Source organism: Chenopodium quinoa, unplaced genomic scaffold (assembly GCF_001683475.1).
Source record: "Chenopodium quinoa cultivar QQ74 unplaced genomic scaffold, ASM168347v1, whole genome shotgun sequence".
NCBI classification, from domain to species: Eukaryota; Viridiplantae; Streptophyta; class Magnoliopsida; order Caryophyllales; family Amaranthaceae; genus Chenopodium; species Chenopodium quinoa.
The window spans coordinates 877,296-896,199 of NW_018744239.1; the positions used below are offsets into that span (position 1 = coordinate 877,296).

Sequence of the window (18,904 nt, forward strand, 5' to 3'; positions counted from 1 at the left end):
CACATCAGAGAACACCTGAGCTTGGAATCCAAGCAGATACCCACCACCTAAATTTCCGCACTTTTTACTCCTTTCTAAGTTACTAACTTGACCTTTAGAGGTGGAGCTCTAACAACCGGAGTCTCCGTGTTTTTGCAGGTACAGCCCGAGCCGAACCAGACTTTGCGACTTAACTCTCCCAAGGGACAAAAACACCCAAAACATTTGGCGCCGTATGTGGGGAGAGTACCTCAAAGATGGTTCAAGAGTTTGTACCACCTCCTGATCCAAACAACCTACAACCGGTTATCCAACCGGGTAATACCAGCAATCAACATGTTCTCCAACCGGATAATTCAGGCATTCCTCAACCAGTACATCAGCCGGAGGTCTTTACTGACCAAGATGATGATGTGGAGACGTATGAAGCCAACGATGGCTCATTTATCTCCAAGTACACTAGTTCCAGAGATCAGATGGAACGTAATGCAGACCAGGTGGGTCCAAGCAGGCGGCCCCCTGGGAGGCCAGAAGGGGAAATAAACCCCGAAGGCCAGAGGATCAGCCCCAGTCACCCGGAATGAGCTCATGAAATTCATGAACTTCTTTAAGGGTGAAATCAAGGAGATGATCAACAAAAACAAGGCTGGCTCTAGCAACGTCAGCCGGCTAAAAAGACTTCTCCATCTGGGAGGAAGAAGCCGGTCAAGGACAGGCGGCCAACTCCTCATCCGAAGGAGAAGAAGAAGGCAGCCGCAAGACTTGACTGGTCTAAGATCCTTTTACCAATGTTTAAGGAGTTTTTTGCAACAAATTTCATGAAAAAAGGTTAAGTATTGAACCTTGTATGAGCATTAATTCGTTTGAGTTCGTTTTTGCAATTTTCTTCGAATTTGATTTCTGTTATTTTGCTTGCTCATTTTGGTTATACTTGTTATGAAGTAATTATAGTATTAGAACTAATTTTATCTTCATAACTAATTTTTTAAAAATTTTGAATCCGAAAAATTGGCGCAAAGTGTATACTTAACTTATTTTTGCCATGTTCAAACTTCAAGATTGTTTGGTAGACGATAATTGCGTTAGTGTTACTATTATTCACCTAGAAATAGTTGAATCTTTGAGATTTAGGACTATAATATCTTGAATGCTTAGTTGAAACTGGCATAGGATGGCTTTTGTGGGTGTTAAAAACCCCCATTTACTGAGTTTAACTGCAGGTATCGTAGCCCCCAAGTATGGGTGGCATTTGATTTTTGTGTTTTACCCTATGGGTGGCATTCGATTTTTGTGTTTTACCCTATCTAGAACACGTATATTAACTTAGTTTAGAAACTAATAAGGAAACTTTCTCTGTCATAGCATGGACTCACCTCCGTTTGTCGATGCTGAGGAGGTTCTAGTAGGTCCTGACGAGGCGGTCCGCTCTCAAAAGAGGGTGACCCGTCCTCGTGAGGAGGTTCGGGAGCGACGCGTCGCAGCCGATCGACGTCTCCAAGAGGATGTGGTTTAGGAGGCTCCTCCCAACTGAGAACCTACGATCCTTAAGTGGGACCCAGACCATCATGTCTCGATCAGAGGATGGCGTGGCATTGTGAGTTCTTTGCACCTTCAGTTTTCTTTCCTTTTTCCTTTTTTCCCCTTTTCAAACCATAACCATTTTTTATTATTCTCTTTAGAGTGATCCTAGCATGCGTCTATATGGCTCTGGTGACATGCTGACCCGTTTTGAGAGTTTACACAAGGTGGTAAAGGGGATTGTGGAGCTGTCGGGGCTCAGCTCCTAGCTGGCGGCTCTTCGGGATTTATCGAGTCAGCCTGCGTCGTCAGCTTTCCTCCACGGATTGCTGGAGTTTTGGTGGGATTCCACCAACACTTTTCACTTTCCGTGGGGAGAGATGACGATTACCCCTTACGACTTCTCTATGATTACGGGTTTTCCTTTTGGAGGCGAGCCCGTAGCCATAAACATCGCCAGGGGGTCAGACGAGAGACTGGGTGACCTTGTGGGGGGGATCGTCTTGCGGCGGCCCGACCTTCACGTGTACGCGCAGTCTTGTCCGTATTCGATTCTTGCCGATGAGTTATCGGCTAATGAGGTTAATCGGCAGTGTACACCTAAGCAGCTGGCTTGGATATACATTGCTCACGTTCTCTCCGTCACTATCTTGAGTGATCGGGGAGAGCGTTTCGCTATCGGGTTACTTATTTGCCTCAGTGATTTGGGGCAAGTTGGTAACCTGAGTTGGGCGGAGGTGTCGTATGCCTGTATGCTTACAGCTATGGGCAAGGCGACCCGAGTGATGGATCCTGCGGTAGCTACTAAGGTGCCTCGGATCTCCCTCACGTGGCATGGTCATATCCTTGAGGTACGTACTTTAAATTTTCCTTCAATTACTATTTTTGCTTCTTTTGAGCTTATCATTTTCCATTTTCCTTTAGGCTTGGGGATACTTGTACCTGCCTTTCTTAGCCCCCAAAGTGCTCGCGCGAGACTGCTTGTTTTCCTATCGGCCAATGACTGGTCGCGATTAGGAAGAAGCGAGCCACTTCAGCCGGCGACTTGCGCCAGAGGATCCTTTCGGCGACTCGTGCGTCGGTGAGCATTTTGGACAACACATGCGTATCTTTCTTTTTTTTTGATTTTATATATATATTTGATGATTTTTCATGTGTTTGTATTTTATAGATCGATCTCCGTCCTTGGAGTTTGATCGTCGGAGTCCTTGAGGCTGTCCGGTCTGGCATGGTTCGTTGCCATTTCCGGGCCCTCTATGTAGGAATCCCGGTGCTTTAGAGGAAAACGCTTGGTTTTTGGGCGAGCGTGTTCTCTGGCAGGTCTCATCCGAGGAGCCTTTGGTTTCTGCGGATCCTCCAATCCGGATGTTACATCCGGATTTGCTAGGATCAAGCTCAGACGATCCTTGGTTATCTAGCGGACCAGCTGGTGCTGCCGAATGCATCTTATCCGACATTTATTGCATCTAGGCTGACTCCTTTCCCAACTTTCGTTCCGGCTAGTACTTTAACTTTCTTCTTTTTTTTATTTTTTTTATTATTATATTTTTTTGGAACTTTAACCCTTTTTTATTGTTTTTTAGCGGGTCGAGCTAGGTGGTTGGGTGCCTCCTATAGCAGAGATCACGTATACCGATGCTGTCGGATCGTTAATTCGTGAGATCCTTCCAGCAGCGGAAGATGAGGAGGGGATACCGTTTGTTCCTGAGACGGTTGAGTCGGTATGTCCTTTTTGTATATGTGCTTTTATATTTTTCATATACATTTGTTTTCTAACTGTCCTTGTATTTTGGAACAGCTTCCGCGAGAGACCGTGAACGGCATGGTGAGGACTTTGCGTGCCTTCCGAGCTGCTTATCGGAGAGCCCTCGTGACTTTATCATGCCGTGATCATCGGATGGTCACGGTAAGTTTTATCTCTTTCTTTTTAACGAAGTTATTACATTTCTTGTATTAATCTTCGTTTTGGATTTTGCTGGATGTGCAGCAGCAGTCTAGTAGTCGCCGAGCACCCTGATTCCCTTTGTACACACACACACACACACACACACACACATATATATATATATATATTTTAGGAAACTGATGTACATTTTATTTATTTATTTATTTATATATTTTTTTATTTCTTTTTATTGTACATATGACACATCTGTTGTATATATATGTCATTATTATTTTTTTATTTCCATGTGTACATTTTTTTTAAAACAAAAAATTTTCGAGGTAGGGAAGGGTTCTCGACTTACCCCCCTCGAAAAAATAACAAAAAAGAAACAAAGAAAGGAGAATAGGAAAAGAAAGGGAAAAGGAAAGAAAAGAAGAAGAAGAAAAATAAAAGAAAGTAAGAAAATAATAAAAAGAAAAAAAAAGTAAGAAAATATCAAGGAAAATGACACAAGGGTTAATAAAAGGTAAGCATATGATTTGTCTTAAGATCTCGTGAAATTTCGTCATTATGTAGTCCAAAATACGGAAATAATCCTAACTCACATGTCGCGACTGAACAGACGTGCGCAACAGGATGAGTTGCACGCGGCTGTCGTGCGCATGTAAATTGGTTGCGCGCGGATGACGCGCGCAACTCATGAGTTGCACACACAACCTGCTGGTGAACTTTCCTTTAAGCGAAAATTGCTGAAATTTTGCCCCTCTTAGGTCTATTTAAACGTGGTTTCGTGTAGGCTTTTTAGTATCTCGCATTCATTCTCTTAGTAATATCATAAGAAATTAAAAAGAATTAATCTCTCTAAATTCTCTCTTCTCTTTTTTTTTTATTTGAACAATGGTGAAAACCTTTGAACAATGCTTGAAACAATGGGTCACTTCCCTTTCAACCGAGGACAAACTAGCTTTCAAAATTTACCACCTAGACCCTCTACTAAGGTACATGCAACTAGTAATTAATTTTGATTTTCTTCATGCCGCCATTAACCGTTGGGACTGTAATCACCATCTTTTCTTGTTTAAAGGGGACGAAATTATCCCACTTCCTGGTGAGTTTGAGGCCTTGTTAGGCTTTCCTGCAAATACTCTCCCTGTGACCTATGCGCCTACCTTGTCGGATCCCAAGCTTATATATCAAAGATTTTTTGGTTTGTCTGAAAATGATATGACAAATATTGGAAATGAAGAAGGCGTGAACTTGATCAAATTTATTGAACATTTCGTCGCGCCTCGTGACAACATGACTAAACAACGCTTTAAAAATCATGCTTCATGTTATTGACTTGTTGTTAATTGTTTACTTATGACAGGTAAAGAGTATAGAGATTATTCCATGGTGTCCATAGTAGAGCAAATAGAGGGATGTCATTCACTCGCTCCTTTGTCTTTGGCGGAAATCGTTCTATGCTTGAATCTCCTTAGAGAAGACCCTAACAAAAACGGTTTCACGAGAAGTCCACTCCTATTACACGTACGTTTTTTTCCGTAAATCAGCGCAAGTCATGAAGTTGTGCTGGTATGACCAGCGCAATCTTCTGCGCTGCGCGCGAAAGGCGCGCACAACTGATTTGGATGTGTGCGCCACCTGCTCCTGTAAAATCGCAAACTAAATTATCTCCTTTTTTTTTGTTTTTTAGATTTGTCTCATGGAGCATTTGCGAATTGTTGATCAGCCACAAAACCTTGAGGCTAATGGAGTAACGACATTCCCTGGACGTCGACTTCTATACAAGCATAAGAATAAAGAAGAATGGACGTCGTTTTTCTGTCATGGGGTTCCTAACATACGCTCCGTGATTCCTTGGTGGAACATAAGTAGTATGGTTGGGAATAGTTTTAATTGCCCTTATATTAGGCTTCTTGGCCTATCTAGTACTACTTATATATTTCCTTGCGGGGTAATGAGACAATATGGGATGAAACAAATTATTCCCCCGCAAGATTGTAATGCCCCTAAAGATGTGATCTTTAAACCTGAACAAATTCCTCGTTGGATGGAATATTGGTCAAGTCTTCCTAGATGGGTAGTACCAAATCCTACCGCGAGTATTGTACTATCTTCCTTTACAAAGCTTGAATGAATGCGGCGAATAAGGGCGAATTAAACAAGGCTCGATCTCACCATCAAGCCGGCATGGCTCGCAATCCACCTAAGCCGTTGATGCATTCGGCCACCACTACTCCTCCTAGTGGCCAAAACAAAGGAGTGAGAAGAAAATTAGACTTCTCATCTCCTAAGGCTCATTCGAAGGAAACAAAAAGAAAAGCTCCCTCCAAACCTGCGCAACAAGGTGTGATAATCAAGGAATCCTCGCAACATACTCGCAAAAGGGCCCCAACAAAAGCTAAAGAAAAGGAGAAAAAAGATGAAAAGACCCCAATTCCCAAGTTGAAGAACAATGTGTGGGTTAAGAAGAAGAGTGAGGGGGAGATCTCTAAGGTTTCTGAAAATACTGCAATGGAGACTACTCCTCCATCATCCGTGAAAATTGAGGACATAGTAAAACCTAAGAGTGTTACACAATTTCATTATTAGTTTAATTTGAATAAAGTAATCACTACTATATATTTTTTTTAACTATCTAGTTCAATAATGTCTCTTATTTTGACCTTTGAATAAAATAAATATGAGCCTTATGTTTTTTTTTTATTATTTTGATATGATCGAATCATAAAGATTGCCTACGTATTCGTAATACGAAATCAGGTCTTTGCGTAGTTCTCTTACAATATTCTTTTATTATTATTATTATTATTATTATTATTATTATTATTATTATTATATATATATACAATTTTAATTTTTCTTTAATCTCTTGAGTAGATATTAAATGAAAAATTAATCAAACTTTCTTTAAAAGAATTAAATCAAAGTTTAATTTTTATTTTCCGAGTACAGGTTATATTCAAGAAACACCCTCTTTTTGTCGCAAGTAAAAGTCGCAACTTAATTCAAGCGTAAAAAAATGCGGGTTCACAGTTCATCATCAGGTGGCGCGCGTAACATCCGAGGTTGTGCGAGCCTGTCGCGCGCCACGAAATTTGTTGCGAGTGACATCCGCGCGCAACTCTTCCAGTTGCACGTGACACCTGTACTACGAGTGTTTTAAAAAAATTATTTATTTTTTGCATATTAGTACTCCCCAAGTGTGAAGAGTTTTTCGTGATGTTCGAAAAAACTATGAACACTTAGAATGGCCTATTATTTTTTCAAATTACCCCCCAAGTGTTATGTGCTTTACCTTGTTATTCGGTAAAATGCATAACACTTAGAATCTTTCTATTGAATGCTAAAAAAAATGATTTATTTAATGAATGAACGATTTTATTCGAATTTCATATGTAATAATTTTTAAGTCGATCAATGTTTATTAATTGGCGAATTTCATCACCTCCAATATCCATTATTCTGACAGCTACTCCTGATAGGATTTTAATTACGCGGTAGGGACCTATCCAATTAGGCTTGAATTTCCCTCTTGGATCAGTTGGTGGAACCCTAACCTCCTTTAGTCGTACAAAGTCACCTTCTTTGATATTTATAGGTTTTACCCTTTTATTAAAATGACGCGCAATGCGCCGTTGGTAGACTTGTACATGATGCAAAGCTCTTAATCGGCGTTCATCGAGGAATAAAAGCTCTTCATACCTCGCTCTTACCCATTCAGCTTCCGGTAGCTTACTTTCGAGTACGACGCATAGGGATGGTATTTCCAGTTCGACTAGTTGAACTGCGTCCATTCCAAAAACTGAGGAGTATGGAGTTACTCCTATTGATGTTCGTATGGACGTTCTATAACCCCATAATGCGAAGTGTAGTTTATTCGGCCAGTCCTTATAATTTTCTGCCATTTTCTTAATGATGACTGTTATATTTTTATTTGCCGGTTCTACAGCTCCATTCATTTGAGGCCTGTATGGTGATGAGTGATGATGTTTTACTTTATAACGAGTTAAGAGGGTCTCGACTTCAGCTTTGAATTGAGATCTCTAACCACTAATTAGTTCATGTGGAACTCCATATCTACAAAATATGTTTTGTTCGAGAAACTTTGCGACATGTTTAGAAGTGATATTCACGTAAGAAGCAGCCTCAATCCACTTGGTAAAGTAATCAATGGCTACTAATACGTACTTATGCCCTCCTGCTCCTGTTGGAGAAATTTTACCAATTATGTCAATTCCCCAAGTTAAAAAAGGCCAAGGGGAAGTGAGGTTGTATAGTTCGGATGGTGGAAGGTGTTGTAAATTAGCGAACATTTGGCACTCTGGACATTTTTTAACATATTGTATACAATCATGTTCCATAGTGGACCAATAGTACCCTTGTCGTGAAATTATTTTTGCAAGCATTTTACCATTCATGTGAGGTCCACAAACACCTTTGTGAGTATCTTCCATAAGGCGTGTGGATTTAGGTTGGTCTATACACAATAAGCTTTGACCATTAGGTCCCTTTTTGCATAATTGACCTTTTACTAGACCGTATTGGGCCGCAAGTGTTCTTAAGGCTCGTTGGTTTTTCGATGAAGTATTTTCAGGATATGTGCCATGGGTTTTATATAAGAGGATATGATCATACCAAGGATTATCTCCTTCGATGTCATTTATTTCCTTGCGTTGCAATATGCTGGTTCTTCTCTTCTATCAACGCATAATGGCATCACATTTAAGTGATCAGGAATGTTGATCATTGAGGCTAATTTTGCTAGCGCATCGGCAAATTGATTATCATCCCTTGGGAGATATTTAAAATCAATATGTTCAAAATGCTCGATGAGTTGCTCTAGGTGTGCTGGTTATAATATTATTATGGAGTTCTTTATTTTCCATTTTTTCGGTATATGATTTATAATCAAACTTGAATCTCCATATACCTCTAGTTTTTGCACACCTATGCTAGCTGCTGCTTCTAATCCAATAATGCACGCTTCACATTCCGCGGCATTATTCGTAACCTCAAAGTCTAGTTTGACAGATATTGGAGTATGTGCTCCCTCTAGACTTATGAGTAACACTCCTACACTACATCCTTTTTGAATGGACGCACCGTCAAAGTGCATTACCCATTTGTCATCTTGTGTCATAAGAATCTCTTCATCCGAAAGATGAGTAGTTTCCACATGACTTGTTTGAATTGGATGTTGGGCTAGAGAATCGGAAATTACTTTTCCTTTCATTGATTTTTCAGGAATATATTTTAGCTCAAATTCGGCCAACATTACCAACCACTTGGATATTCTTCCTTGTATAGGTGGTTGTTCAAACAAATACTTTATCGGATTTTGTTGAGAAATCACATGAGTGGTGTGTGGTAGCATATAATGTCGTAATTTTTTAGTTGCCCACACTAATGCTAGACTTGTATTTTCCAGTGTGCTATATTCTGTTTCATATTGAATGAACTTCTTACTTATGTAAGATATTGCACGCTCAACTTTTTCTACCTCTTGTGCTAACATGGCGCCTATGGTCGTGTCTGTAACTGTGATATATAGCCTATGAGGTAGTTTGGGTACTGGTGGTGCTAAAATTGGTGGAATTTGAGATAATCTTTGATTTTCTCAAAGGCCTCTTGGCATTGATCGTCCCATTCATGTTTTTCCTCTTTCTTTAATTTTTTAAATATCGGCTCACAAGTCATAGTCAATTTGTTGATAAATCGACTAATATACTGTAGTTTGCCAAGGAACCACCTAATTTCTTTTTCAGTTTGAGGGGGAGGCATGTCAACAATTGCCTTTATTTTAGAGGGATCGATCCCAATACCACGTGTGCTTATTACGTATCCGAGTAACTTTTCAGAAGTTACCCCGAAGGCGCATTTTTGTGGATTCAGTCGCATTTTATATTCTTTTATGCGAGCGAAAAATTTGCGTAAAGCTTTTATATGTCCCATTCTATCTTTGGACTTTACGATCATATCATCCACATACACTTCTATTTATTTATGCATCATATCATGCAAGAGAGTCGTAGTCGTTCTTTGATACGTAGCTCCTGCATTTTTTAAACCAAATGTCATGACTGTGTAGCAATATGTACCCCAAGGGGTAAAAAAGCGCGTCTTTTCTTCGTCTTCTTTTGCCATTAAAATTTGGTTGTAACCTACGTATCCATCCATAAAGGATAACATCACATGTTCAGCCGTGTTATCTAACAATATATTAATATGTGGTAGAGGAAAATCGTCTTTAGGGCTAGCCTTACTAAGGTCCCTAAAATCGACACACATGCAAACCCGTCCATCCTTTTTAGAGACTGGGACGATGTTCGCTACCCATTTTGGGTAATTACATACGCGTATGAAACCTGCGTCCAATTCTTTTTGTACTTCTTCTTTTATTTTTAATGCGACATCAGGTTTCATTCGTCGAAGTTTTTGTTTTATTGGTTTAGAGGTAGGGTTCATGATATGGATTTTGATGGATATAACCTTCAATCGTAGTTGAAAGGTTTGGAATCTTGAGTCTCGGTCAAGAAAAGCTAAGCAACACGAGCTTAAAACCTAAACTAGGCCAAGAATACACAAGCACAAGCTTACGTAAACCTTTATAAATTTCAATTTGACAAAAACTTATTTTTATTAAGAGCCTAAATGCCATTAAATAGGCTACAAATAAGTACTAAGATTTCTAATTACATTAGAAGTCCTAGATAAAATCAACCAGTCAAATTCCTAAACACACTTCTAATAAAGATAGAACAATTTAAAAGATTAAATTTCCTAAACTTAATCTTAAACTTAAAAACTAATCAAAATAAAAGATTAAAATAAGGAAATAAATCCTAACCGCTTAAAACAAGAAAAACCCTTTCAAGTGAAAGGTAAAAAAACTTGTAAGCAAAATCTAAAATAACAATTAAGCTACTAAATTTCGAAGGTTCCAAGAGAGGTAGGATTTTTCACTATTATTCCATATCATACTCCCCCTCTTGAAAAGAAACTTGACCTCAAGTTTCATCCTCAAAGCAAGGTACCAAATCGGACGAAGGAAGAGTAGCACAAACTCCATTCCCTAGAAGAACCTTGAATGTTTCATAGCCAACCTTCTCAACAATGTCAAACGGTCCCTCATCCATTGGTTCACCATTCTTGTGATCAATATGCATACGTTGAGCATTTAAGGACAACCACACTTTCGATCCCTCTTGCAGATTAGTTCCTTTGCGCATTTGGAGCAATTTGTCCCTTCGTTCTCTCTTATCGTTTGAACAATCAAGCACCTCCTGATGGCACGAGCTAAAACACACATGAGCAACGCCTCCTTTTTGTTCTTTAGGCATAGGTGGACGTATAGGAGGTAAGGGATGCAAGGCTAAACGCTTGTCTCCAATTAGAACCGAATAGACATTAGTCTTGCCATTGTGAAAAACGTGTCTATCACTTTGCCAAGGTTGTCCAAGAAGCAAAGAACATGCGGTCATTGGCACGGCATCGCACCAAATTTGATCCACATAGTCACCTACTTTACAACCAATCAAAGTTTGTTTTTTAACCCACACACCATTGTCATCATTAAACCAACTCAATTTGTATGACTGAGGGTGCTTTCTTGTAGGTAATTGAAGCGAATCCACCATAGACAAAGCACAAGCATTTGTACAAGAGCCACTATCAATTATAAAAGAGCAAACTTTACCATTAATTAGGCACTTAGAATGGAAAAGATTAGACTTTTGCTCATCTTCTTTCTCATCAAGCGTGGGTAATAAAGACCTCCTTATAATCAAGCTCTTAGGCTCATTTTCTGCATAGCAAACCTATTGAATTTCCCAAAAATAAGAATCCGTCACATCTTGCGATTTGTCTTTAACTAAGGCTTGTTGGTGTTGTTGTTCAAGCACATCCAATTCATCCACGTTTTGAGATAAAAATGTGTAGTATTCCTCCTTAGTAATAAGTGCCTTGTTTGGACATTGCTTAGCAAGATGCCCCATGCCCTGACACTTAAAACAAACAATTTGTTTCATCTTTTGTTGACTTTGAGGCAGAGAAGATTGCCCTTGCTTTAAGTTTGACACAAGTTTGTCATGCTTAGACGTGGCATCTAATGAACCTGGAGCAATATCATAATTTTCGGTTTGCGGCTTAATAGAAGGGTATGGCTTCTTTTGCTTCTCTAACTTGCAAGCAATCATACAAACATCATCAAAAGTAGTCAAGGGTAGTACTTCGACTTGATTACGTAGAGAAGTATTCAAACCAATCACAAATTTTGCAATCTTTTGTTCCTCTTCATCCTTGCAATCACAAGCAATATAAAGTCTTTCGAATTCTTTGGTATAATTAGCAACCGACATATATCCTTGTGTCAAAGAATTTAATTTCAAATACAAGTCTTGCTTATAAGATCGTGGAACAAATCGTTTTTTCATCTTAGTCTTTAAATCTGTCCAAGTAGAGAGTTGTGGCTTACCTTCTCTTTCACGGTTATTTTGCATGGAATCAAACCAAAGGGAAGCATACCTTGTGATCTTGAGGATAGCGTGATTGAAATGTTTGTGATCGTCCAGATTTTTGTGTGCAAATATACGTTCCATTCTCCTCTCCCAATCCAAGTATAAGTCTGGATCACCATCACCGTCAAAGCTAGGCAAATCAGCAAGCTTTATCTCCTCAACTGTGTGATTGCGTATGAGCGGAGGTGGTTCACGGTTATGTAGTTCTTGCTGGAGTAAAGCAGTAACTTCTTCCGACTTATCCAACCGAGCATTAATCTTCTTGAGCTCATCCAACAATGCCGCAAATTCAGCTTGATTCACCATGTTTAAGTTAATGATTAAACACACAAAACCAGTCCAGAAATTGATCGAAAGTACGAGGACAAAAACCCAATGAAAACACCTCAAAAAATTCTGAAATTTTGTATACTGCTAGCCCTATCAGTCTAAAATACTCGACCAAAAATTCAGAAAAAAATTCCAAGCCAAGTAATCGCAGTTTATTTTTTTCTCAACAATGGCAGATTAATTTGATTTTTGACCAGGTGTAAAGAACGAACCCAGTTTAATAGCTATGCTTCTCAAAAAGTTCTCAAATTTTGCAGGTGAAAACTAGACAAAAGATTAACCAATTTAAAAAAAAGAATCATCTCAAAATCTTTAGAAACGAAGGAGAACCAAGTCGATCAATATGACATTCGAAACTGAGTTTTTTGACACAAATTGTCAAACTCGTCCATCGTCAAACAGCAGCCACACCAATTTGATATGGATTTTGATGGATATAACCTTCAATCGCAGTTGAAAGGTTTGGAATCTTGAGTCTCGGTCAAGAAACGCTAAGAAACACGAGCTTAAAACCTAAATTAGGCCAAGAATACACAAGCACAAGCTTACGTAAACCTTTATAAATTTCAATTTGACAAAAACTTATTTTTATTAAGAGCCTAAATGCCATTATATAGGCTACAAATAAGTACTAAGATTTCTAATTACATTAGAAGTCCTAGATAAAATCAACTAGTCAAATTCCTAAACACACTTCTAATAAAGATAGAACTATTTAAAAGATAAAATTTCCTAAACTTAATCTTAAACTTAAAAACTAATCAAAATAAAAGATTAAAATAAGGAAATAAATCCTAACCGCTTAAAACAAGAAAAACCCTTTCAAGTGAAAGGTAAAAACTTGTAAGCAAAATCTAAAATAACAATTAAGCTACTAAATTTCGAAGGTTCCAAGAGAGGTAGGATTTTTCACTATTATTCCATATCAGTTCAAGGGAAAGGTATGTTCCGCGATTTCCCTATCTATTCCAGGCATGTCCTTGTATGACCAAGCGAACACGTCTTCGAATTCTTTGAGCGTCAGTATGAGGATCGATCACTCTTCCGGATTTAGAGTTGAGCCAATTTTAACTTCTCTTTTGTTTTCATTAATTCCTATATTGACTATTTCAGTTTCTTCAATGATAGGGTTATTTTGTTCTCGTTCATTCATTAGTTCAACCAATCTATTGATATTATCATCTTCACTAGATTGATTATTATAGCATTCAAAAGATTCAAGAGAAGGAATATACCCGGAAATAGAGCTCATATTATTAAAATCAAAAGAGGGTACATCAAGAGAAGAATCCTTTTTGGGATTCTCATCCTTATAACTAGAAAATAAAGATTCAGTAATGGCCACAAGGCCTAGATTTTCAGGTTCCCTAGAGTCTATACTAAATTCATTGTCTGATTCTTCAAACATCTTCCCTTCGCCTGTGATGATCTCCAGCTTATCGCCTTTGTGATTGGTCCATTTGAAAGATATCTTCCATCTATGCTCAAAGGTTTCATTTGAAGGGGTGATCAACGAGGTTGGGTCAAAAACTTCTTCTTGAATGGCATTCTGATTGGTCATTGTAACGACATAATTTTGCTCTAGTCCAAATAGCAAGTTAAATGCTTGCCCATCATAGCACCCTGAAATTGGGTGTTTTGATTCAAAGATTCTAGGATCGTCATTCAAGAAGTAGCAATCGTGGAATATTTCGAATCCAAGCTTCTTGATTCCTTCCAGAACTAATGGTTCTGGAAAAGGGTAATCTTCTTCCTCCCTAATGAATTGCCCATTAAGGGTTTGTTGATAGGATGGGAGTAAAGTGATTATCCCTTTCTTGTTGTTGTCTCTACGTGCTTTGTTTTTCGTATCGTGAGACTCTAGTTAATCTTTGGTTGGTTTATACCCCAATCCAAAGAAGAAACTTTTCTTTGGGATAGGAAGTAAGAGATATTTCTTCATTCCTATTCCCAAAGGCATCCCAAGAAAGTAACTACTCTTGAATAAGATGTTGTTTACTATTTGGGTGGAATATGGATCAAGCTTGAATGGCTCTTCAAGGCTTTCTTCCATTTCAATTGTGCAGATTGGCTCCACAAAAAATCCCCACATGTCCTCTTCATCATTATCATGGTTTATTTCCAAAAGTGATTGGTCATTTATAGCTATTTTGAGTGGAGAAGCATGTATAGTCATAGGAAGCCCTTGATAGTTCAACCTAATAATTTGATGAAGTGGGGATGGTATTGCACCAAGCTCATGTGTCCAAGGACGTCCAAGTAGAAGGTTGAATGTAGGTTTAATGTCCATAACATGGAATTCAACCATCTTTTGAATTGGACCTGTGGTAATTGGTAGCTTAACAGTTCTACACACCGATCTTCTCGAGTTATCGTAGGCCCTAGTGCTTTGTGTTGTTGATTGAAAATCTTTTTCTAGATTAAGGCCTAAGTATTTTGCAGTTCGCAATGGGCATACGTTTACAGCTGACCCATTGTCCCCCAAAGTAAGAGGGATATTGTATCCCTTGCACCCCACAGTTAGGTATAATGCATTGTTGTGGGCAGTGTCTTTTGAAGGCAAATCATCATTAGTGAAAATGATTGATTTGTCGGATTTCTCGCTAGTAAGAAAGCTAACGAGATCCTGAGGGGTTGTGTCTGTGCTTACAGACAAAGCCGTTAGAGCATTCATAAGAGAATTCCTATGTTCTTTAGAAGTACTTAGGAGTTCCCAAATGCTAACATTCGCCTTGGATTGGCGAAGTTGTTTAACCAATGTATCTTCCACCTCAAGTGGAGGTGGTATTGTATCTTGCACTTAACCTTGAGTTTGTGTGGTCGAAGATCCATTTGGTGGTGGTGGTGCTTGGTAAACTCGCCCAGAACGAGTTAGATGATCTATCTCGTTTGGATTAGTTGTAGGACTCACGAGCCAACTTTCTTCTAGAGGCTTTGGATGTGCCTCCATTTCAAGATGTTCCATGAGTTGTTCTTGATGCCATTGTTCATCCAAGGAGAGATTTGATAAGTCTTGTGACTTCCCCAAGAAATGATCCCAATCAAGCGCTCCATTTGTCTCATTTTGTAAACAAGATGGAGGTGGGACGGCGGCATACTTAGAGACATATAAGTCTTGAAAGTCGTCTTCCCATAGTTCACATACTTCATTAGTTGCCCCTATGAGTATTGTGGCTAGAGGTTTTCCTATAGGTGTGTTATAGTCTAAAGGATTGAACGTATCACTTCCCATATGGTCCTCATCAATATGAAACACCCCTAATGGGGATGTTATTGTTAGGTTTAGGCATGGGAATTCTCCCATCGTCTACTAAATCTAGTATTTTGTGCTTGAAGACATAACAACGTTCAATATCGTGTCCAACGCCTCTATGATAAGCACAATAAGCATTACCATCCCATTGAGGAAACCTTCTTTCTGGTGGAATGGGTGGTGTTGGCCCAGTTGGCGCACGTAAGCCTTTTTCACTTAGTTTTTCTAATAATTCTTTATAGCTTATAGGAAATGGTGTAAATTTTCTTTCTTTTGTCCATCTCTTTCTAGGATCATTATTGTTGTATTGATTTGTATTATTGTATTGCGTGGTGGTCGCAAACACATCAACAGAGGATGATGTATTATCATTCCCCTTTTTGTGGTTATTCTTAGGTTGATGATGATAATGGAGTTTATTTGCTTTTTATTTAGCAAGATCATCTCCAATCCTAGTAGCCACAGAATAGACCTTTTGAAAAAGTATCTAAACCAAGGTAGCGTAGATGCTTGTTGTACTTTTCATGACAGTTGTCAATGAATTTTTGTACTAACTCGAGTTCAGGTGGCCTTTGGGCAAGGTGGGCCACCTTTTCTCGCCATCTACCATAGAAAGCAAGGAAACCTTCATCGTCGCCTTTGCTTAAGCATTTCAAGTTCACGTAGAGTTGACTTAAACTCTATGTTACTCTCATATTGGGTAATGAAAGCCGAAACTACATCTTCCCATGTTGTTTTGAATTTCGAATCTAGCCCATAGTACCTCTCTCTTGCGGCTGGGTCTAGGGATAAAGGGAAAGTCAAAGCATAAAGCTTAGGATCTACTCCCTTTAATGTCATGGAGCCAGTAAAACACATTAAATGATTTTTTGGATTATTAGTCACCTTAAATATTGGCAAGTCCATAGCTACGAACTTTTCCGGTAAAGCAAGTCCTGTGGGAGGAGCAAACTTTTCTGCGTCGAAGTACTTGTTCCTCATTGTAGAACAAAGAACTAGCTTCTCCAACGACTTTTCTTTGATGGATAATTCTTCCATCTTTTGTTGCAAGACTAAGGTTTCAGCATTTTTCTTTTCAGCCTTTTCAATTTTCTTGATTCTTTTCTCCTCGGCTTCTTGAGCCTTTTCCTCTCTCAAGCGAAGAATCTCGTGTTGAAGTTCTTCAATGGTTGACATTGTTGTTGGGCTAGGACTAGTTGTCGAGGGAAAATGGTTCGAAAGGGGTTGATTATTGGATGGTAAACTTAAAATGCGAGTGCTCGGGAGTCTTCGTTCCTAAGCTTGAAAACCGGCCCTAAAAGAAGTACGAAAAGATAAGTGAATCGATACGCTTGTTTGAAAGAAAGGGGAAAAAAATGACGCAAGATATATTTGAACTATAACATCACTCTTAAACAATTCTTTAATGAAGATATTGTTTGAACAAGTAGATTTGTTTTTTTAAAAATCAAATCGACTCATAACAGTGGGCGCGCGCAAGAGATTAAGCTGCACTCGGCAGGCGCGTGCAACCGAATTTCTTGCGCTGGTAGGGGTCGCACAACTCATTGAGTTGCGCGCGCCACCTACTCGTAGAATTTTTTTTTTAATTCGAGCGCTCTCTTTTGTTTTTATCATCGTTTTTTTTTATTTATTTATGTTACCCTTCGAATATGACTCAAAATTACGAAGAGACTACTTCGTAATTGGGAACATAGACCAAACTAAAAAAAAAAGAAGACTATCCTAACACGTTGCATATAGTCACATAAGCACATAAAGCATGTCTTAAGCCAAGATTCACGTAATGCCATTCTAAGGTCAAAGAGGCTTGGGTGCCCAAAGGTACCATATCTTAAGAAACGACGCACAAATCAATCACTCAACGTGTTGACTCATGGCATCGCCCTCCCAACATTTCGTTGGCGATATGGGTGGGATGATTGTTATTGATTTCGGGATAGAAGCCTAGTGTTAGAGACCCCCTAATCAATGAGCCAATCCCCAATGGTTAAAGTGTGCTATGCCTATGCATGATGCAATGTTGCTTGTTTGGTTTTTACTTTTGTGCAAAAGGAAGATATTATGCGTGCAAGTCTCGCTCTCTAAATAGAGATTATCCAAGTTAATTAATTCCCGTTACAACCCATAGGTAACCTAATGTTGGAAACCTTGGACCATAACTAAGAACTAATCATGTAACCTCTAAGTCCCAAGTGGAGTCGCAACTTTAAGGAGGGTGTTCTCATAGTAGGGGATCTTCTCCTTAAATGTCCATGGCCCTTTAAAAGCCTAGGACTTTACACTTGTTAGGGTGTATTAGGATTTGAAGTCCTGACTGTTTAGGGGACCTTAAATTATAATTGATTCTATCATCTCGCTTTTTTATAAGAAACAAGTAGGGAGTTGCCACTGAGTTTTAGGAAAACTCATAAACCTCGTTCATGGCTTTCTTCCATGTGGATTTCATGGATTAATTAGCACGAATCGTAAGTTTACCCATGCCCAAATTGGTCTACATAAACCAGAAATGAGTTTGGGAGCGAGGGTACTAAAATAACGTTCCCTTTAGGGAGAATCGCTATCCTAGCCCTAGTGCGGCCTCTACTAGCTCTTCATTTTTTACAATTTCATCACCAAACAATATATGCAACGCAATGCCTAAAACTAAGTTAGTTGATTTTATTTACGCACGTTAATTCACGTAAGAATTACATTGCAACATTGTTATTCTTTATTTAATCAAATTCGTGAAAAGAACAAAAAAATAAACAATATTTTCCTTGGCTTAAGTGATCAACCAACACTTAATTATCCAATTCTAATCTTATTTAACGCAAGATACTATGTGGAATTGATTAATTAATCCTTTTAAGGTGATCAAGAAACACTAATTAATTAATTAAAGTTCTTTTAAACAAGAAAATAACTATGATTTATCTAAGTGCTCGGGAATTTACCACTTCTCTTTGCTAGATCTCCGTTTAGAACACTTATGGACTCCTTCTTGTTCGGGAACCTCCATCATAGTAACAAAAAAATCAAAGGGGTGAGTGTTTAGGACAAGAAGGTTTAGGTAGCACAAGTTCACAAGTATTCTGCCAGAGTTTTAGGTTATTTTCTGTGTGTTTAAGCCTCGGATCAAGCCTCTATAAATAGGGAATGGGTAGGATTAGGGGTTTGAACATTCTTCCGCAGCAGGTGTCGCGCACAACTGGATGAGTTGCGCGCAGCATCCCAGCGCAAGTAATTTAGTTGCGCTACTATGTGCAGTGCAAATGGATGTCTTGCGCGCATAATTATGATAAGATTCGATTTTATATTTTTGTAAAATTCTGAATCTTCTGCGAACGCATCTCTAGAGGTTGCACTGAGTGTCGCGCGCAACTAAATTGGTTGCGCGCACTTCCCCAGCGCGATTCATTGAGATGCGCG

General features: G+C 38.9%; 1 protein-coding gene across 1 annotated transcript; it reads right to left on the reverse strand.

Moving 5' to 3' along the window:
• Positions 1-10,398: 10,398 nt before the first annotated feature.
• Positions 10,399-12,213, reverse strand: LOC110694575. Its single transcript, XM_021871745.1, has 2 exons — positions 11,293-12,213; positions 10,399-11,208 (listed from the first exon to the last, which is right to left on the reverse strand). Exons 1-2 carry the CDS (start codon positions 12,211-12,213, stop codon positions 10,399-10,401), a joined length of 1,731 nt encoding a protein of 576 aa, XP_021727437.1.
• Between the last annotated feature and the right edge of the window lie 6,691 nt (positions 12,214-18,904).